This window comes from Palaemon carinicauda, chromosome 13 (assembly GCF_036898095.1).
Source record: "Palaemon carinicauda isolate YSFRI2023 chromosome 13, ASM3689809v2, whole genome shotgun sequence".
Classification (NCBI taxonomy): Eukaryota; Metazoa; Arthropoda; class Malacostraca; order Decapoda; family Palaemonidae; genus Palaemon; species Palaemon carinicauda.
The window spans coordinates 10,694,184-10,713,203 of NC_090737.1; the positions used below are offsets into that span (position 1 = coordinate 10,694,184).

The following is a 19,020-nucleotide window of genomic DNA, read 5'->3' on the forward strand; positions in this document are numbered from 1 at the left end:
CTCCGACTCCTCTCCATCTGCTCTCTGTTCTCTTTTCCATCCGCTCCTCCTCTTCATAATCCTCTCTGCTCTCCTCTGCATCATTTCTCCGCTCTCCTGTCCATCTACTCTCCTCTCGATAAGCCTCTCTTTTCCTCTCCATATGCTCTCCTCTCCATAGATCTCTCTGCTCTCCTCCCCATCTGCTCTCTAATCTCCTCTCCATCTCCCTTCTCTCCATCTGCTCTCCTCTGCATCTCCCTTCTCTCCATCTGCTCTCCTCTCCATAGTCTTCTCCCCACTCCTCTCCATCTGCTCTCTGTTCTCTTCTCCATGCGCTCTCCTCTGCATAGTCCTCTCTACTCTCCTCTCATAGTCCTCTCTGCTCTCCTCTTCATAGTCTCTCTGCTCTCCTCTCCATCTTCTCTCCACACTCCTTTCCATCTACTCTCCTCTCGATAAGCCTCTCTCTCTACTCCTCGTTTGTTTTCTCTCCGATCTCCTCTTCATCTCCCCTTCTCTCCATATGCTCTCCTCTGCATCTCCCTTCTCTCCATATGCTCTCCTCTGCATCTCCTTCTCTCCATCTGCTCTCCTCTCCATAGCCCTCTCTGTTCCCTTCTCGATAGTCCTCTCCGCTCTCCTCTCCATAGTCCTCTCCATCTCTTCTCTCCGCTTTTTTCTCGATAGGCCTTTCTGCTCTCCTCTCCGTAGCCCTCTTCGCTCTCCTCTCAGTAGTCCTCTCCGCTGTCCTTTCCATACTTTTCTCCGTTATCCTTTCATCTCTTCTCTTCTCCGTTCTCTTCTCCATAGTCCTCTCCATCCGCTGTCCGTACCGTAGTCTTTTCCGCTCTGCTCTCAATTATCTCTACGCTTCTTTATCTTTCTCATATATTTCCCCTGGTCAGCATTCCTGCAGCATCGCCTTTCCCAATTTTCTCTTCCTTATTTTCTTTTAATTATATGTTTCCTTTTTCTTTCTTTAAGTGCCTGTACAAGAGGAATCTTCGTTATCATTTGAAAGAGAGAGAGAGAGAGAGAGAGAGAGAGAGAGAGAGAGAGAGGTTGATGAAAAAGATCCTCTACAAGAGGAATCTTCATCATCAGTCGAGAGAGAGAGAGAGAGAGAGAGAGAGAGAGAGAGATTGATGAAAAAGATCCTGTACAAGAGGTATCTTCGTCATCGGTTGAGAGAGAGAGAGAGAGAGAGAGAGAGAGACAGAGAGATGAGAGAGATTGATTGATGGAAAAGAGCCTTCACCAAGAGAATCTTCATCATCAGTTGAGAGAGAGAGAGAGAGAGAGAGAGAGAGAGAGAGATAGAGGGAGAGAGAGATAGAGATAGATTGATGAAAAAGATCCTGTACAAGAGGTATCTTTGTCATCAGTTTAAAGAGAGAGAGAGAGAGAGAGAGAGGAGAGAGAGAGAGAGAGATTGATGAAAAAGATCCTGTACAGGAGGAATCTTCGTCATCAAGGAATAGTCCTTCACTCTCCTCTCCAGCTGCTCTCCTCTCCATAGTCTTCTCCCCACTTCTCTCATCTGCTCTCTGTTCCTTCTCCATCCGCTCTCCTCTGCATAGTCCTCTCTACTCTCCTCTCCATAGTCCTCTCTGCTCTCCTCTTCATAGTCCTCTCTGCTCTCTCTGCATCTTCTCTCCGCTCTCCTTTCCATCTACTCTCCTCTCGATACGCCTCTCTTTCCTCTCCATATGCTCTCGTCTCTATAGACCTCTCTGCTCTCCTCCCCATCTGCTCTCCGATCTCCTCTCCATCTCCCTTCTCTCCCTATGCTCTACTCTGCATCTCCTTCTCTCATCTGCTCTCCTCTCCATAGCCCTCTCCGTTCCCTTCTCGATAGTCCTCTCCGCTCTCCTCTCCATAGTCCTCTCCATCGCTTCTCTCCGCTTTCTTCTCTATAAGCCTTTCTGCTCTCCTCTCCGTAGCCCTCTTCGCTCTCCTCTCAATAGTCCTCTCCGCTGTCCTTTCCATAGTTTTCTCCGTTCTCTTTCCATCTACTCTCTTCTCCATAGTCCTCTCCTCCGCTGTCCTTACCATAGTCTTTTCCGCTCTGCCTCTCCATAATTCTCTTCGCTTTTTTATCTTCCTCGTTTATTTCCCTGGTTAGCATTCCTGCAGCATCGCCTTTTCCCAATTTTCTCTTCCTTATTTTCTTTTATTATGTTTTCCTTTTTCTTTTTTTCAAGTGCCTGTACAAGAGGAATCTTCGTCATCAGTTGAGAGAGAGAGAGAGAGAGAGAGAGAGAGAGAGAGAGATTGATGAAAAAGATCCTTTACACGAGGAATCTTCATCTTCAGTTAAGAGAGAGAGAGAGAGAGAGAGAGAGAGAGAGATTGATGAAAATGATCCCGTACAAGAGGTATCTTCGTCATCAGTTGAAAGAGAGAGAGAGAGAGAGAGAGAGAGAGAGAGAGATTGATGAAAAGATCCTGTACAAGAGGAATCTTCATCAGTTGAGAGAGAGAGAGAGAGATGAGGAGAGAGAGAGAGAGAGATTGATTGTTGAAATAGATCCTGTAAAAGAGGAATCTTCATCATCAGTTGAGAGAGAGAGAGAGAGAGAGACTGATGAAAAAGATCCTGTACAAGAGGTATCTTCGTCATCAGTTGAAAGAAAGAGAGAGAGAGAGAGAGAGAGAGAGAGAGAGAGAGATTGATGAAAAGATCCTGTACAAGAGGAATCTTCGTCATCAAGGAATAGTCCTCTCTGCTCTCCTCTCTAGCTGCTCTCCTCCCCATAGTCATCTCCCTACTCCTCTCCTTCTGCTCTCTGTTCTCTTCTCCATCCGCTCTCCTCTGCATAGTCCTCTCTACTCTCCTCTCCATAGTCCTCTCTGCTAACATCTTCATAGTTCTCTTTGTTCTCCTCTGCATATTCTCTCCGCTCTCCTTTCCATCTACTCTCCTCTCGATAAGCCTCTCTTTTCCTCTCCATATGTTCACCTCTCCATAGACCTCTCTGCTCTCCTCCCCATATGCTCTCCTCCCCATCTGCTCTCCGATCTCCTCTGCATCTCCCTTCTCTCCATCTGCTCTCCTCTGCATCTCCCTTCTCTCCATCTGCTCTCCTTTCCATAGCCCACTCTGTTCCCTTCTCGCTAGTCCTCTCCATAGTCCTCTCCATATCTTTCTCCGCTTTCTTCTCTATAAGCCTTTCTGCTCTCCTCTCCGTAGCCCTCTTCGCTCTCCTCTCAATAGTCCTCTCCGCTGTCCTTTCCATGGTTTTCTCCGTTCTCTTTTCCTTCTACTCTCTTCTCCAAGTCCTCTCATCCACTGTCCTTACCATAGTCTTTTCTGCTCTGCTCTCCATATTCTCTTCGCTTTTTTATCTTTCTCGTTTATTTCCTCTGGTCAGAATTCCTGCAGCATCGCCTTTCCCAATTTTTCTCTTTCTTATTTTCTTTTATTATGTTTTCCTTTTTCTTTCTTTCAAGTGCCTGTACAAGGGGAATCTTCGTTATCAGTTGAAAGAGAGAGAGAGAGAGAGAGAGAGAGAGAGAGAGATGAAGAAGATCCTGTACAAGAGGAATCTTCATCATCAGTTGAGTGAGAGAAAGAGAGAGAGAGATTGATGAAAAAGATCCTGTACAAGAGGTATCTTTGTCATCAGTTGAAAGAGAGAGAGAGAGAGAGAGAGAGAGAGAGAGAGTGAGTGAGTGACAGAGAGAGAGAGAGAGAGAGAGAGATTTTGATGAAAAAGATCCTGTACAGGAGGAATCTTCGTTATCATGGAATAGTCCTCTCCGCTCTCGTCTCCAGCTGCTCTCCTCTCCATAGTCTCTCCCCACTCCTCTCCATCTACTCTCTGTTCTCTTCTCCATCCGCTCTCCTCTGCATAGTTCTCTCTACTCTCCTCTCCTTAGTCCTCTCTGCTCTCCTCTTCATAGTCCTCTCTGCTCTCCTTTGCTTCTTCTCTCCGCTCTCCTTTCCACATCTACTCTCCTCTCGATAAGCCTCTCTTTTCCTCTCCATATGATCTCCTCTCCATAGACCTCTCTGATCTCCTCCCCATCTGCTCTCCGATCTCCTCTCCATCTTCTTCTCTCCATCTGCTCTCCTCTACATCTCCCTTCTCTCCATCTGCTCTCCTTTCCATAGCCCTCTCGGTTCCCTTCTCGATAGTCCTCTCCGCTCTCTTCTCCATAGTCCTCTCCATCTCTTCTCTCCGCTTTCTTCTCTAAAAGCCTTTCTGCTCTCCTCTCCTTAGCCCTCTTCGCTCTCCTCTCAATAGTCCTCTTCGCTGTCCTTTCCATAGTTTTCTCCGTTCTCCTTTCCATCTACTTTCTTCTCCATAGTCCTCTCCATCGCTGTCCTTACCATAGTCTTTTCGCTCTGCTCTCCATATTCTCTTCGCTGTTTTTTCTTTCTCGTTTATTTCCCCTGGTTAGCATTCCTGCAGCATCGCCTTTTCCCGATTTTCTCTTCCTTATTTTCTTTTATTATATGTTTTCCTTTTTCTTTTTTTCAAGTGCCTGTACAAGAGGAATCTTTGTCATCAGTTGAGAGAGGAGAGAGAGAGAGAGAGAGAGAGATTGATGAAAAAGATCCTGTACAAGAGGAATCTTCATCATCAATTGAGAGAGAAAGAGAGAGAGAGAGAGAGAGAGAGAGAGAGAGAGAGATTGATGAAAAAGATCCTGTACAAGAGGTATCTTCGTCATCAGTTGAAAGAGAGAGAGAGAGAGAGAGAGAGAGAGAGAGAGAGAGATTGATGAAAAAGATCCTGTACAATAGGAATCTTCATCATCAATCGAGGAGAGAGAGAGAGAGAGAGAGAGAGATGAAAAAGATCCTGTACAAGAGGAATCTCCATCATCAATTGAGAGAGAGAGAGAGAGAGAGAGAGAGAGAGAGAGGGAGAGAGATATTGATGAAAAAGACTGTACAAGAGGAATCTTCGTCATCAAGGAATAGTCCTCTCTGCTCTCCTCTCCATAGTCTTCTCCCCACTTCTCTCCATCTGCTCTCTGTTCTCTTCTCCATCCACTCTACTCTGCATAATCCTCTCTACTCTCCTCTCCATAGTCCTCTCTGCTCTCCTCTTCCTAGTCCTCTCTGCTCTCCTCTCCATATTCTCTCCGCTCTCCTTTCCATTTACTCTCCTCTCTGTAAGCCCTCTCTTTTCCTCTCCATATGCTCTCCTCTCCATAGACCTCTCTGCTCTACTCCCCATATGCTCTTCGATATCCTCTTCATCTCCCTTCTCTCCATCTGCTCTCCTCTGCATCTCCCTTCTCTCCATCTGCTCTCCTCTCCATATCCCTCTCCGTTCCCTTCTCGATAGTCCTCTCCGCTCTCCCCTTCATAGTCCTCTCCATATCTTTTCTCCGCTTTCTTCTCGATAGGCCTTTCTGCTCTGCTCTCCTTAGCCCTCTTCGCTCTCCTCTCATAGTCCTCTCCTCTGTCCTTTCCATAGTTTTCTCCGTTCTCCTTTCCATCTGCTCTCCTATCCGTTCTCTTCTTCATAGTCCTCTCCGTCCGCTGTCCTTACCATAGTCTTTTCTGCTCTTCTCTCCATATTCTCTTCGCTTTTTTATCTTCCTCGTTTATTTCCCCTGGTCAGCATTCCTGCATCATCGCCTTTCCAATTTTTTCTTCATTTTGTTTTATTATGTTTTCCTTTTTCTTTCTTTCAAGTGCCTGTACAAGAGAATCTTCGTTATCAGTTGAGAGAGAGAGAGAGAGAGAGAGAGAGAGAGAGAGAGAGGAATGAGATCCTGTACGAAAGGAATCTTTATCAGTTGAGAGAGAGAGAGAGAGAGAGAGAGAGAGAGATTGATGAAAAAGATCCTGTACAAGAGGAATCTTCATCATCAGTTGAGAGGGAGAGAGAGAGAGAGAGAGAGAGAGAGAGAGAAAGAGAGAGAGAGAGAGAGAGAGAGAGAGATTGATGAAAAAGATCCTGTACAAGAGGAATCTTCGTTATCAGTTGAGAGAGAGAGAGAGAGAGAGAGAGAGAGAGAGAGAGAGAGATGAATGAGATCCTCTACGAAAGGAATCTTCATCATCAGTGAGAGAGAGAGAGAGAGAGAGAGAGAGGAGAGAGATGATGAAAAAGATCCTGTACAAGAGGAATCTTCATCATCAGTTGAGAGAGAGAGAGAGAGAGAGAGAGAGAGATTATTGAAAAAGATCCTGTACAAGAGGAATCTTCATCATCAGTTGAGAGAGAGGGAGAGAGAGAGAGAGAGAGAGAGAGAGAGAGATTGATGAAAAAGATCCTGTACAAGAGGTATCTTCGTCATCAGTTGAAAGAGAGAGAGAGAGAGAGAGAGAGAGAGAGATTTTGATGAAAAAGATCCTGTACAAGAGGTATCTTCGTCATCAGTTGAAAGAGAGAGAGAGAGAGAGAGAGAGATATATATTTTGATGAAAAAAGATCCTGTACAGGATGAATCTTCATCAAGAAATAGTCCTCTCCGCTCTCCTCTCCAGCTGCTCTCCTCTCCATAGTCTTCTCCCACTCCTCCATCTGCTCTCTGTTCTCTTCTCCATCCTCTCTCCTCTGCATAGTCCTCTCTACTCTCCTCTCCATAGTCCTCTCTGCTCTCCTCTTCATAGTCCTCTCTGCTCTTGTGTCCATCTTCTCTCCACTCTCCTTTCCATCTACTCTCCTCTCGATAAGCCTCTCTTTTCCTCTCCATATGCTTTCTTCTCCAGAGCCCTCTCCGTTCCCTTCTCGATAGTCCTCTCCGGTCTCCTCTCCATCTCTTCTCTCCGCTTTCTTCTTTATAGGCCTTTCTGCTCTCTCCGTAGCCCTCTTCGCTCTCCTCTCAATAGTCCTCTCCGCTGTCCTTTCCATACTTTTCCCCGTTCTCCTTTCCATCTGCTCTCCTCTCCGTTCTCTTCTCATAGTCCTCTCCATCCGCTGTCCTTACCATAGTCTTTTCCGGTCTGCTCTCCATATTCTCTCGCTTTTTATCTTTCTCGTTTATTTCCCCTGGTCAGCATTCCTGCAGAATCGCTTTTCCCAATTTTCTCTTCCTTATTTTCTTTTATTATATGTTTTCCTTTTTTTTCTTTCAAGTGCCTGTAAAAGAGGAATCATTGTTATCAGTTGAGAGAGAGAGAGAGAGAGAGAGAGAGAGAGAGAGAGATTGATGAAAAAGATCCTGTACAAGAGGAATCATCATCATCAGTTGAGAGAGAGAGAGAGAGAGAGATTGATGAAAAAGATCCTGTACAAGAGGTATCTTCGTCATCAGTTGAAAGAGAGAGAGAGAGAGAGAGAGAGAGAGAGTGAGAGACAGAGAGAGAGAGAGAGAGAGAGAGAAAGAGAGATATTTTGATGAAAAAGATGCTGTACAGGAGGAATCTTCGTTATCATGGAATAGTCCTCTCCGTTCTCGTCTCCAGCTGCTCTCCTCTCCATAGTCTTCTCCCCACTCCTCTCCATCTACTCTCTGTTCTCTTCTCTATTCGCTCTCCTCTGCATAGTCCTCTCTACTCTCCTCTCCTTGTCCTCTCTGCTCTCCTCTTCATAGTCCTCTCTGCTCTCCTTTGCTTCTTCTCTCCGCTCTCCTTTCCATCTACTCTCCTCTCGATAAGCCTCTCTTTTCCTCTCCATATGATCTCCTCTCCATAGACCTCTCTGATCTCCTCCCCATCTGCTCTCCGATCTCCTCTCCATCTTCGTTCTCTCCATCTTCTCTATAAGCCTTTCTGCTCTCCTCTCCCTAGCCCTCTTCGCTCTCCTCTCAATAGTCCTCTCCGCTGTCCTTTCCATAGTTTTCTCCGTTCTTCTTTCCATCTGCTCTCCTCTCCGTTCTCTTCTTCATAGTCCTCTCCATCCGCTGTCCTTACCATAGTCTTTTCCGCTCTGCTCTCCATATTCTCTTCGCTGTTTTTTCTTTCTCGTTATTTCCCCTGGTTAGCATTCCTGCAGCATCGCCTTTTCCCAATTTTCTCTTCCTTATTTTCTTTTATTATGTTTTCCTTTTTCTTTTTTTCAAGTGCCTGTACAAGAGGAATCTTCGTCATCAGGTGAGAGAGAGAGAGAGAGATTGATGAAAAAGATCCTGTACACGAGGAATCTTCATCTTCAGTTAAGAGAGAGAGAGAGAGAGAGAGAGAGAGAGAGAGAGAGAGATTGATGAAAATGATCCCGTACAAGAGGTATCTTTGTCATCAGTTGAAAGAGAGAGAGAGAGAGAGAGAGAGAGAGAGAGATTGATGAAAAAGATCCTGTACAAGAGGAATCTTCATCAGTTGAGAGAGAGAGAGAGAGAGAGAGAGAGAGAGAGAGATTGATTGTTGAAATAGATCCTGTAAAAGAGGAATCTTCATCATCAGTTGAGAGAGAGAGAGAGAGAGAGAGAGAGAGAGAGAGAGACTGATGAAAAAGATCCTGTACAAGAGGTATCTTCGTCATCAGTTCAAAGAGAGAGAGAGAGAGAGAGAGAGAGAGAGAGAGTGAGTGATTAATGAAAAAGATCCTGTACAAGAGGAATCTTCATCATCAGTGAGAGAGAGAGAGAGAGAGAGAGAGAGAGAGAGAGATTGATGAAAAAGATCCTGTACAAGAGGTATCTTCGTCATCAGTTGAAAGAGAGAGAGAGAGAGAGAGAGAGAGAGAGATTAATGAAAAAGATCCTGTACAACAGGAATCTTCATCATCAGTTTTAAAGAGAGAGAGAGAGAGAGAAAGAGAGAGAGAGATTGATAAAAAGATCCTGTACAAGAGGTATCTTCGTCATCAGTTGAGAGAGAGAGAGAGAGAGAGAGAGAAAGAGATTATTGGAAAAGATCCTGTACAAGAGGAATCTTCATCATCAGTTGAGAGAGAGAGAGAGAGAGAGAGAGAGAGAGAGAGAGAGATTGATGAAAAGATCCTGTACAAGAGGTATCTTCGTCATCAGTTGAAAGAGAGAGAGAGAGAGAGAGTGAGAGAGATAGAGAGAGAGAGATAGAGAGAGAGAGAAAGAGATATTTTGATGGAAAAGATCCTGTACAAGAGGAATCTTCATCATCAGTTGAGAGAGAGAGAGAGAGAGAGAGAGAGAGAGAGAGAGAGAGGGAGATAGAGAGAGAAAGAGATATTTTGATGAATAAGATCCTGTACAGGAGGAATCTTCGTCATCAAGGAATAGTCCTCTCCGCTCTCCTCTCCAGCTGCTCTCCTCTCCATAGTCCTTCTCCCCACTCCTCTCCATCTGCTCTCTGTTCTCTTCTCCATCCTCTCTCCTCTGCATAGTCCTCTCTACTCTCCTCTCCATAGTCCTCTGTGCTCTCCTCTTCATAGTCCTCTCTGCTCTCCTCTCCATCTTTTCTCCACTCTCCTTTCCATCTACTCTCTTCTCGATAAGCCTCTCTTTTCCTCTCCATATGCCTTCCTCTCCATAGCCCTCTCCGTTCCCTTTTCGATATACCTTTCCGCTCTCCTCTCCATCTCTTCTCTCCGCTTTCTTCTTGGTAGGCCTTTCTGCTCTCTCCGTAGCCCTCTTCGCTCTCCTCTCTATGGTCCTCTCCGCTGTCCTTTCCATAGTTTTCTCTGTTCTCCTTTCCATCTGCTCTCCTCTCCGTTCTCTTCGTTATAGTCCTCTCCATCCGCTGTTCTTACCATAGTCTTTTCCGCTCTGCTCTCCATATTCTCTTCGCTTTTTTATCTTTGTCGTTTATTTCCCTGGTCAGCATTCCTGCAGCATCGCCTTTTCCCAATTTTCTCTTCCTTATTTTCTTTTATTATATGTTTTCCTTTTTCTTTCTTTCAAGTGCCTGTACAAGAGGAATCTTCGTTATCAGTTGAGAGAGAGAGAGAGAGAGGAGGAGAGAGAGAGAGAGAGAGATTGATGAAAAAGATCCTGTACAAGAGGAAGCTTCATCATCAGTTGAGAGAGAGAGAGAGAGAGAGAGAGAGAGAGAGAGATTGATGAAAAAGATCCTGTACAAGAGGAATCTTCATCATCAGTTGAGAGAGAGAGAGAGAGAGAGAGAGAGAGAGAGAGAGATTGATGAAAAAGATCCTGTACAAGAGGAATCTTCATCATCAGTTGAGAGAGAGAGAGAGAGAGAGAGAGAGAGAGAGAGAGATTGATGAAAAAGATCCTGTACAAAGAGGAATCTTCATCATCAGTTGAGAGAGAGAGAGAGAGAGAGAGAGAGAGAGATTGATGAAAAAGATCCTGTACAAGAGGTATCTTCGTCATCAGTTGCAGAGAGAGAGAGAGAGATTGATGAAAAAGATCCTGTACAAGAGGTATCTTCGTCATCATTGGAGAGAGAGAGAGAGAGAGAGAGAGAGAGAGAGAGATTGATGAAAAAGATCCTGTACAAGAGGTATCTTCGTCATCAGTTGAAAGAGAGAGAGAGAGAGAGAGAGAGAGAGAGAGATTGATGAAAAAGATCCTGTACAAGAGGTATCTTCGTCATCAGTTGAAAGAGAGAGAGAGAGAGAGAGAGAGAGAGAGAGAGAGATATTTTGATGAAAAAGATCCTGTACAAGAGGTATCTTCGTCATCATTGGAGAGAGAGAGAGAGAGAGAGAGAGAGATTGATGAAAAAGATCCTGTACAAGAGGTATCCTTGGTCATCAGTTGAAAGAGAGAGAGAGAGAGAGAGAGAGAGAGAGAGAGATTGATGAAAAAGATCCTGTACAAGAGGTATCTTCGTCATCAGTTGAAAGAGAGAGAGAGAGAGAGAGAGAGAGAGAGAGAGAGAGATATTTTGATGAAAAAGATCCTGTACAGGAGGTATCTTCGTCATCAAGGAATAGTCCTCTCCACTCTTCTCTCCAGAGTCTTCTCCCCACTCCTCTCCATCTGCTCTCTGTTCTCTTCATCCACTCTCCCCTGCATAGTCCTCTCTACTCTCCTCTCCTTAGTCCTCTCTGCTCTCCTCTTCATAGTCCTCTCTGCTCTCCTCTGCATCTTCTCTCCGCTCTCCTTTCCATCTACTCTCCTCTCGATAAGCCTCGCTTTTCCTCTCCATATGCTCTCCTCTCCATAGACCTCTCTGCTTTCCTCCCCATCTGCTCTCCGATCTCCTCTCCATCTCCCTCTCTCCATCTGCTCTCCTCTGCATCTCCCTTCTCTCCATTTGCTCTCCTCTTCATAGCCCTCTCCGTTCCCTTCTTGATAGTCCTCTCTGCTCTCTTCTCCATAGTCCTCTCCATCTCTTTTCTCTTCTTTCTTCTCGATAGGCCTTTCTGCTCTCCTCTCCGTAGCCCTCTTTGTTCTCCTTTCAATAGTCCTCTCCGCTGTCCTATCCATAGTTTTCTCCGTTCTCCTTTCCATCTGCTCTCCTATCTTTAGGCCTCTCCATTCTCTTCTCCATAGTCCTCTCCATCCGCTGTCCTTTCCATAGTCTTTTCCGCTCTGCTCTCCATATTCTCTTCTCTTTTAATTTCTTTCAACCGGGTATTTTCCTCCATTTTTTCTTTTCTACATCTATCTTTGTTTTTTTCTCTTTTTCCTCGTTTTCAATTTCTTTCAATCTCGCATCTTACTCCTTTAATTTCTTCTTTTTTTTCAGTATATTTTCTACCTCTTTATCTTTCTCCTCTTTATCCATTTTGTTTAACCTCACATATTCCTCCTTTTTCTTCTTCTTTTTTTCCACTATCTTTTGTATATCTTTATCTTTCTCCTCTTTATCCATTTTGTTCAACCTCGCTTTTATCTCCTTTTTTCCCTTCTTTTCTTCCAGTATCTTTTGAATTTCATTCATTGTCTTTCCTTTTTCAATTTCTTTCAACCTCGCATTTTCCTCCTTTTCCTTCTTCTTTCCTTCCTCTATCTTTTGTTTCTTATCCTCTTTCCATATTTCATTCGTTTCAGTTCTACCTTCTATCATTTTCTTCAAATTGTCCTTTACCTCCTCTAATATCATGTTCACCTCTTTCTCTCTTTCCTCCCTCATTCTTATCTTCGCTTTACCTATTTCACTGACATCGTCCTCCTTCTCTTTCTTCTTTTCATCCACCCTTTCTTCCATATTCTCTTCCGCCTTCCTTTCAATTTCCTTCTGTCTCATCTCCATCAAAATTCTCAAAGTCTTTTCAATATCTTCATTCAATTGTTTCTCGTCTTTCGTCGTCGTCATAATTTTCTCCACCTCCCGGTTCATCATCCTTCTCTTTATAAACTCCGGCAACCATAAATATTTAACAGGGTATAATATTATATCCAAACCAAATCTATCTTTTTCCAATTCTTTTATTAGATCTATCATCTGTTGGACTTTTAGTTCTTCCGTTCTGTTCTTCATCTCTTCGACCTCATCTACCATTTTCTCATATTTCTCCAATTCTTTCCTTATCTCACTTTCTTCCAACTTGTTTCGGCTTTCCTCTGACCTCCCATTTACTTTCCTTTCTCCATTATTCAGTTTCTCTTCTAACTCTTTCAATATACTTTCGCATTCTGCCACCCTCTGCTTCCTTAGTTTGTACTTCAACATGAAGAAATAAGCTAAGGTCACACAAAAGCGGTCCCTCCAAGCTATGCTCTCTTCGTCGCTAAATTCCTTCCTCCTATTCTTCTCCATTCTTTCCCTATCTTTAGCCTCCTTTAATTCCTCTGTCTCCTCTCTTTTTCCTTCCCCCCGTCGTTGTTATCTCCTTTTCTTTCTTCTTTTCTTCCTCTATCTTTTGTTTCTCTTGATCTTCCTTCTCTTTTTCAATTTCCTCTAACCTCACATTTTCCTCTTTTTCTTTCTTCTTTTCTTCCAGTATCTTTTGTATATCTTTATCTTTCTCCTCTTTATCCATTTTGTTCAACCTTGCTTTTATCTCCTTTTCTCTCTTCTTTTCTTCCAGTATCTTTTGTATTTCTTTCTCTTTCTTTTCTTTTTCAATTTCTTTCAACCTCGCATTTTCCTCCTTTTCTTTCTTCTTCTCTTCCTTTATCTTTTGTTTCTCTTTCTTTTTCTTCTCTTTTTCAATTTCTTCCAACCTCGCTTTTTCCTCTTTTTCTTTCTTCTTTGCTTCCTCCATCTTTTGTTTCTCTATCTTTTTCTTCTCTTTTTCAATTTCTTCCAACATCTCTTTTTCTTCTTTTTCTTTCTTCTTTGCTTCCTCTATCTTTTGTTTCTCTATCTTTTTCTTCTCTTTTTCAATTTCTTCCAACCTAGCTTTTTCCTCTCTTTTTTTCTTCTTTGCTTCCTCTATTTTTTGTTTCTCTATCTTTTTCTTCTCTTTTTCAATTTCTTCCAACCTCGCTTTTTCCTCTTTTTCTTTCTTCTTTGCTTCCTCCATCTTTTGTTTCTCTATCTTTTTCTTCTCTTTTTCAATTTCTTCCAACATATCTTTTTCCTCTTTTTCTTTCTTCTTTGCTTCCTCTATCTTTTGTTTCTCTATCTTTTTCTTCTCTTTTTCAATTTCTTCCAACCTAGCTTTTTCCTCTCTTTCTTTCTTCTTTGCTTCCTCTATTTTTTGTTTCTCTATCTTTTTCTTCTCTTTTTCAATTTCTTCCAATCTCTCTTTTTCCTCTTTTTCTTTCTTCTTTGCTTCCTTTATCTTTTGTTTCTCTATCTTTTTCTTCTCTTTTTCAATTTCTTCCAACCTCGCTTTTTCCTCTTTTTCTTTCTTCTTTGCTTCCTTTATCTTTTGTTTCTCTATCTTTTTCTTCTCTTTTTCAATTTCTTCCATCCTCGCTTTTTCTTCTTTTTCTTTCTTCTTTGCTTCCTCCATCTTCTGTTTCTCTCTCCTTTTCTCCTCTTTTTTAATTTCTTTTAACCTTGCATTTATCTTCTTTGCTATCTTCTTTTCTTGCTTTCTCTTTTGTTTCTCTTTCTTTTTCTTCTCTTTTTCAGTTTCTTTCAACCTTGCTTTTTTAGTTTTACATGCCTTTTTTTTAATACTCTCTTTCATCTTCCTTACCATTTCCTTCAGTCTCATCCACAGATTTTTCAAACTCTTTATAATTTTTGCAAATAATTTGTTCTCGTCTTTCGTCGTAGTTTTAATTTTTGCAAATGATTTGTTCTCCTCTTTCGTCGTAGTCTTTGTCTCCATGTTCGTTCTCTTCATAAACTTCGGCAACAAGAAATGTTTAAGAAGGAATAATTTTAAGCCCTTCCTGCCAGATGCGTTTTTATATAAAATGTTTATCACATTCGTCATCTCTTGTTCCCCTGCTTCTTCTACTCTTTTCTTTATCTCTGCCACCTCATCTAACATTTTCTCATATTTCTCCAATTCTTTCCTTTTCCTTATCTCCTTAAGTGCCTTTACTTCTTCTTTCTTTCCCTTCTCCCCCATTCTTGGCTCATTTTCTTCCTCTAACTTCAAACCTTTAGTAATTTTCTTTATTGACTTTCTCAATAGAGTTTCGCATATCGCCACCCTCTTCTTCATTAGGGTTTGCTTCCACATTAAAGAACCTAGTAAATTCGCCAAGAATTTTTCTTCCCAATCTGCGCTTTCTTCTTCTTCCCCTTCGCTAAATTCCTTTCTTCTATTTTCCTCCATTACTTCCCTATCCTCTATCATTTTCCTCAAATTCTCCTTTTCGTCCTCTAATCTCATGTTCTCCTCTTTCTCTCTTTCCTCCCTCATTCTTATCTTCGCTTTACCTATTTCACTGACATCGTCCTCCTTCTCCTTCTTCTTTTCATCCACCCTTTCTTCCATATTCTCTTCTGCCTTCCTTTCAATTTCCTTCTGTCTCATCTCCATTAAAATTCTCAAAGTCTTTTCAATATTTTCATTCAATTGTTTCTCGTCTTTCGTCGTCCTCGTAATTTTCTCCACCTCCCGGTTTATCATCCTTCTCTTTATAAACTTCGGCAACCAGAAATATTTAAATGGGGATAATATTATATCCAAACCAAATCTATCTTTTTCCAATTCTTTTATTAGATCTATCATCTGTTGGACTTTTAGTTCTTCCGTTCTGTTCTTCATCTCTTCGACCTCATCTACCATTTTCTCATATTTCTCTAATTCTTTCCTTATCTCATTTTCTTCCAACTTGTTTCGGCTTTCCTCTGACCTCCCATTTACTTTCCTTTCTCCATTATTCAGTTTCTCTTCTAACTCTTTCAATATACTTTCGCATTCTGCCACCCTCTGCTTCCTTAGTTTGTACTTCAACATGAAGAAACAAGCTAAGGTCACACAAAAGCGATCCTTCCAAGCTATGCTCTCTTCGTCGCTAAATTCCTTCCTCCTATTCTTCTCCATTCTTTCCCTATCTTTAGCCTCCTTTAATTCCTCTGTCTCCTCTCTTTTTCCTTCCCCCATCGTTGTTATCTCCTTTTCTTTCTTCTTTTCTTCCTCTATCTTTTGTTTCTCTTGATCTTCCTTCTCTTTTTCAATTTCCTCTAACCTCACATTTTCCTCTTTTTCTTTCTTCTTTGCTTCCTCTATCTTTTGTTTCTCTATCTTTTTCTTCTCTTCCAACCTCGCTTTTTCCTCTTTTCCTTTCTTCTTTGCTTCCGCTATCTTTTGTTTCTCTATCTTTTTCTTCTCTTTTTCAATTTCTTCCAACCTCGCTTTTTCCTCTTTTCCTTTCTTCTTTGCTTCCGCTATCTTTTGTTTCTCTATCTTTTTCTTCTCTTTTTCAATTTCTTCCAACCTCGCTTTTTCCTCTTTTTCTTTCTTCTTTGCTTCCTTTATCTTTTGTTTCTCTATCTTTTTCTTCTCTTTTTCAATTTCTTCCAACCTTGCTTTTTCCTCTTTTTCTTTCTTCTTTGCTTCCTTTATCTTTTGTTTCTCTATCTTTTTCTTCTCTTTTTCAATTTCTTCCAACCTCGCTTTTTCCTCTTTTTCTTTCTTCTTTGCTTCCTCTATTTTTTGTTTCTCTGTCTTTTTCTTCTCTTTTTCAATTTCTTCCAACCTCGCTTTTTCCTCATTTTCTTTCTTATTTGCTTCCTCTATCTTTTGTTTTTCTATGCTTTTCTTCTCTTTTTCAAATTCTTCCAACATCGATTTTTCCTCTTTTTCTTTCTTCTTTGCTTCCTCCATCTTCTGGGTCTCTCTCTTTTTCTCCTCTTTTTTAATTTCTTTTAACCTTGCATTTATCTCCTTTGCTATCTTTTCTTGCTCTATCTTTTGTTCCTCTTTGTTTTTCTTCTCTTTTTCAGTTTCTTTCAACCTTGCTTCTTTAGTTTTACCTGCCTCTTTTTTAATATTCTCTTTCATCTTTCTTACCTTTTCCTTCAGCCTCATCCACAGATTTTTCAAACTCTTTATAATTTTTGCAAATAATTTGTTCTCGTCTTTCGTCGTAGTTTTAATTTTTGCAAATGATTTGTTCTCGTCTTTCGTCGTAGTCTTTGTCTCCATGTTCGTTCTCTTCATAAACTTCGGCAACAAGAAATGTTTGAGAAGGAATAATTTTAAGCCCTTCCTGCCAGATGCGTTTTTATATAAAATGTTTATCACATTCGTCATCTCTTGTTCCCCTGCTTCTTCTACTCTTTTCTTTATCTCTGCCACCTCATCTAACATTTTCTTATATTTCTCCAATTCTTTCCTCTTCCTTATCTTCTTAAGTGCCTTTACTTCTTCTTTCTTTCCCTTTTCCCCCATTCTTGGCTCATTTTCTTCCTTTAACTTCACACCTTTAGTAATTTTCTTTATTGACTTTCTCAATAGAGTTTCGCATATCGCCACCCTCTTCTTCATTAGGGTTTGTTTCCACATTAAAGAACCTAGTAAATTAGCCAAGAATTCTTCCTCCCAATATGCGCTTTCTTCTTCTTTTTCTCCTTCGCTTAGTTCCTTTCTTCTATTTTCCTCCATTATTTCCCTATCTTCTATCAATTTCTTCAAATTCTCCTTTTCGTCTTCTAATCTCATGTTCACCTCTTTCTGTCTTTCCTCCCTCATTCTTGTCTTCGCTTTATTTATCTCACTGACTGTCCTCCTTCTTGAACTGCTTTTCTTCCATTCTTTCTTCCATCCTTTCTTCCATGTCCTCTTCCGCCTCCCATTCAATTTCTTTCTGTCGACCTCCTTCTCGCTCTGCTTTTCTTCCATCCTTTCTTCCATATCCTCTTCCACCCCCCTTTCAATTTCTTTCTGTCTCATCTCCATCAAAATTCTCAAAGTCTTTTCAATATTTTCATTCAATTGTTTCTCGTCTTTCGTCGTCCTCGTAATTTTCTCCACCTCCCGGCTCATCATCCTTTTCTTTATAAACTCCGGCAACCAGAAATATTTAAATGGGGATAATATTATATCCAAACCAAATCTATCTTTTTCCAATTCTTTTATTAGATCTATCATCTGTTGGACTTTTAGCTCTTCCGCTCTTTTCTTTATCTCTTTCACCTCATCTACCATTTTCTCAAATTCTTCCAATTTTTTCTTTATCTCATTTTCTTCCAACTTGCTTCGGCTTTCCTCTGACCTCCCATTTACCTTCCTTTCTCCATTATTCAGTTTCCTTTTTAACTCTTCCAATATATTGAAGCATTTTTTCACCTTCTGCTTCCTTAATTTGTGCTTCAACGTGAAAAATCTTACTAAGCTAACACAAAAGCGATCCCTCCAAACCATGTTTTCTTCGTTATATAACTTTCTCCTATTCTTCGCCATTCTTTCCTTATCTTTAGTATCTATATTCATAAATTCAGTTACCTCTAATTCCTCTGTCTCTTTTGTCTGGTTTGGCTCCATCATTTTTATCTTGATGTCTTTTTTCTCCTCCTCTCCCTCTCCTACCTTCTCATTTTCTGTTTCTTGCATCCCCATCAACTCTTCCCAGCGAGTCTTCCTTTCCTTATACAACAGATCTTTTAAAGCTTCCACCCTGTTCCAGTTTTTTATGTTTTCTCTCCTTACCTCGTCTTGTTTTTTCTGAAGTACAATTTTGTCTTTAAGGACGCTTATTTGACTTACCTGTAGAGCTATTTTTTCACTAGTTCCATCATCTGATATCTCTACGTTTCCTCTGAAAACAGTTTTTTTGTCATCCCTACCTTTTTCTATCTCTGCCTTCCCTATTTCTCTCGTATTCTTATTTAAACTTTCCGTTTCGATTTTGCATTTGGTACGAGCCTCAGAATAGAATTGACTCTTACCATAATTCTCAGTCAACAGGTTCCCTACATCCAGATCAGTTTCCGGCAAATCTTCTGTATTTGTTGGGAAACCGTAGGATATGGGATTCTTGCCTTTGTTATCGGCGAGAAACACTTTCAATTGTAGTTCCGTGTTGAATTTGTGTGTGAGCCATCCTTTCGCTTTGTCTCGAGTGATTACCTTCAAGAAATCCTTTCGGATTTTCGTGACCGATATAAACAATAACTGCAATAGTGCGATCAATAACATGACATAACATTGCATATATAACATATAACCATTTGCCTCACGGCAAAGGCCAACCACTTTCCCGTACAAAACACAATAATTGCTTAAATTCTCCATCTTGCTATGCATTGGATTCGGTGTGATGGAGCTATATATTGAAAAACGAAAAGTTGCCTTGGGATCAGAGTTTGAAGATTCCAGAAGGATTTCAGGGTAGTTTGTAGCGCTACGGCCAAGCGTCCTAATTTGCTTATTATTGAAGCGTTCTTGACTCCTGGAGGCTTTTGAAGCGTTCTAGACTCCTGGAGGCTTTTGAAGCGTTCTAGACTCCTGGAGGCTTTTGAAGCGTTCTAGACTCCTGGAGGCTTTTGAAGCGTTCTAGACTCCTGGAGGCTTTTGAAGACTTCCTGACTCCAGAAGGCTTCAAGATCCTGATTAGAGACGTGGCCGATTGAATCATAGGAAAAACGAATGAATCTGTCATTATCCTATTCTTCATCTCCTCCTACCCCAATATTTCGCAGAGGAGGAGGAGGAATTCGAGGAAGAATCTGTCACGTCGAAAGAATTTCTCAAAGGAAATCCAGCACAAAGACAGAAAGGATTAAAGAGGACACTCCGCAGCATGTCTCCAGAACTTAGCCTAAAGTCTCCAGAAACGATGCAAGCCTTCGAGACTGCAACTGAAGTCTTGAAGTTTGATTTCGATGGAATATTTTCCGTAGCATTTCCACTTTGGTTCTTTGGAAATTCTTTCTATTTCGCACTGTATATGTATGTGTATGTGAAGAAATTGCTGGAGGATCTGTCCGAGGAGAAGCTG

The 19,020-nt window shown here is 41.4% G+C and overlaps 7 protein-coding genes across 7 annotated transcripts; all 7 read right to left on the minus strand.

The window, feature by feature from the left end:
* Positions 1–451: 451 nt before the first annotated feature.
* Positions 452–1,654, minus strand: LOC137652575 (uncharacterized). Its single transcript, XM_068386061.1, has 2 exons — positions 1,436–1,654; positions 452–805 (listed from the first exon to the last, which is right to left on the minus strand). The coding sequence occupies exons 1-2, from the start codon at positions 1,652–1,654 to the stop codon at positions 452–454; spliced, it is 573 nt and encodes a 190-aa protein (XP_068242162.1).
* A 3,441-nt stretch (positions 1,655–5,095) lies between these two features.
* On the minus strand, positions 5,096–6,854 carry LOC137652576 (octapeptide-repeat protein T2-like). Its single transcript, XM_068386062.1, has 2 exons — positions 6,390–6,854; positions 5,096–5,482 (listed from the first exon to the last, which is right to left on the minus strand). The coding sequence occupies exons 1-2, from the start codon at positions 6,852–6,854 to the stop codon at positions 5,096–5,098; spliced, it is 852 nt and encodes a 283-aa protein (XP_068242163.1).
* Positions 6,855–7,397: 543 nt separating this feature from the next.
* LOC137652577 (octapeptide-repeat protein T2-like) lies at positions 7,398–7,751 on the minus strand. Its single transcript, XM_068386064.1, has one exon. It carries the CDS (start codon positions 7,749–7,751, stop codon positions 7,398–7,400), a length of 354 nt encoding a protein of 117 aa, XP_068242165.1.
* A 1,328-nt stretch (positions 7,752–9,079) lies between these two features.
* Positions 9,080–9,547, minus strand: LOC137652578 (high mobility group nucleosome-binding domain-containing protein 5-like). Its single transcript, XM_068386065.1, has one exon. It carries the CDS (start codon positions 9,545–9,547, stop codon positions 9,080–9,082), a length of 468 nt encoding a protein of 155 aa, XP_068242166.1.
* Positions 9,548–10,701: 1,154 nt separating this feature from the next.
* Positions 10,702–11,232, minus strand: LOC137652579 (octapeptide-repeat protein T2-like). Its single transcript, XM_068386066.1, has one exon. The coding sequence runs from the start codon at positions 11,230–11,232 to the stop codon at positions 10,702–10,704; it is 531 nt and encodes a 176-aa protein (XP_068242167.1).
* Positions 11,233–11,440: 208 nt separating this feature from the next.
* On the minus strand, positions 11,441–12,484 carry LOC137652580 (golgin subfamily A member 6-like protein 26). Its single transcript, XM_068386067.1, has one exon. The coding sequence runs from the start codon at positions 12,482–12,484 to the stop codon at positions 11,441–11,443; it is 1,044 nt and encodes a 347-aa protein (XP_068242168.1).
* A 13-nt stretch (positions 12,485–12,497) lies between these two features.
* On the minus strand, positions 12,498–18,681 carry LOC137652581 (axoneme-associated protein mst101(2)-like). Its single transcript, XM_068386068.1, has 4 exons — positions 18,526–18,681; positions 15,778–18,194; positions 13,153–15,690; positions 12,498–13,065 (listed from the first exon to the last, which is right to left on the minus strand). The coding sequence occupies exons 1-4, from the start codon at positions 18,679–18,681 to the stop codon at positions 12,498–12,500; spliced, it is 5,679 nt and encodes a 1,892-aa protein (XP_068242169.1).
* Positions 18,682–19,020: the final 339 nt, after the last annotated feature.

Coding starts and splice junctions, on each gene's coding strand:
- LOC137652575 (XM_068386061.1), bottom strand. CDS start 1,654: ATGGAAAGGAGAGCGGAGAGAAGATGCAGAGAGAGCAGAGAGGACTAT. Junction 806..1,435: donor TGATGACGAAGATTCCTCCT/GTACAGGATCTT, acceptor CGGTACGGACAG/CGGATGGAGAGGACTATGGA.
- LOC137652576 (XM_068386062.1), bottom strand. CDS start 6,854: ATGAGAAGAGAACGGAGAGGAGAGCAGATGGAAAGGAGAACGGGGAAA. Junction 5,483..6,389: donor TCTTGATGAAGATTCATCCT/GTACAGGATCTT, acceptor TGGTAAGGACAG/CGGACGGAGAGGACTATGAA.
- LOC137652577 (XM_068386064.1), bottom strand. CDS start 7,751: ATGGAAAGAAGAACGGAGAAAACTATGGAAAGGACAGCGGAGAGGACT.
- LOC137652578 (XM_068386065.1), bottom strand. CDS start 9,547: ATGGAGAGGACTATAACGAAGAGAACGGAGAGGAGAGCAGATGGAAAG.
- LOC137652579 (XM_068386066.1), bottom strand. CDS start 11,232: ATGGAAAGGAGAACGGAGAAAACTATGGATAGGACAGCGGAGAGGACT.
- LOC137652580 (XM_068386067.1), bottom strand. CDS start 12,484: ATGGAGAAGAATAGGAGGAAGGAATTTAGCGACGAAGAGAGCATAGCT.
- LOC137652581 (XM_068386068.1), bottom strand. CDS start 18,681: ATGACAGATTCATTCGTTTTTCCTATGATTCAATCGGCCACGTCTCTA. Junction 15,691..15,777: donor GAAAATGAGGAAAAAGCGAG/GTTGGAAGAAAT, acceptor GGAAAAAGCGAG/GTTGGAAGAAATTGAAAAAG. Junction 13,066..13,152: donor GAAAAAGAGGAAAAAGCGAG/GTTGGAAGAAAT, acceptor GGAAAAAGCTAG/GTTGGAAGAAATTGAAAAAG.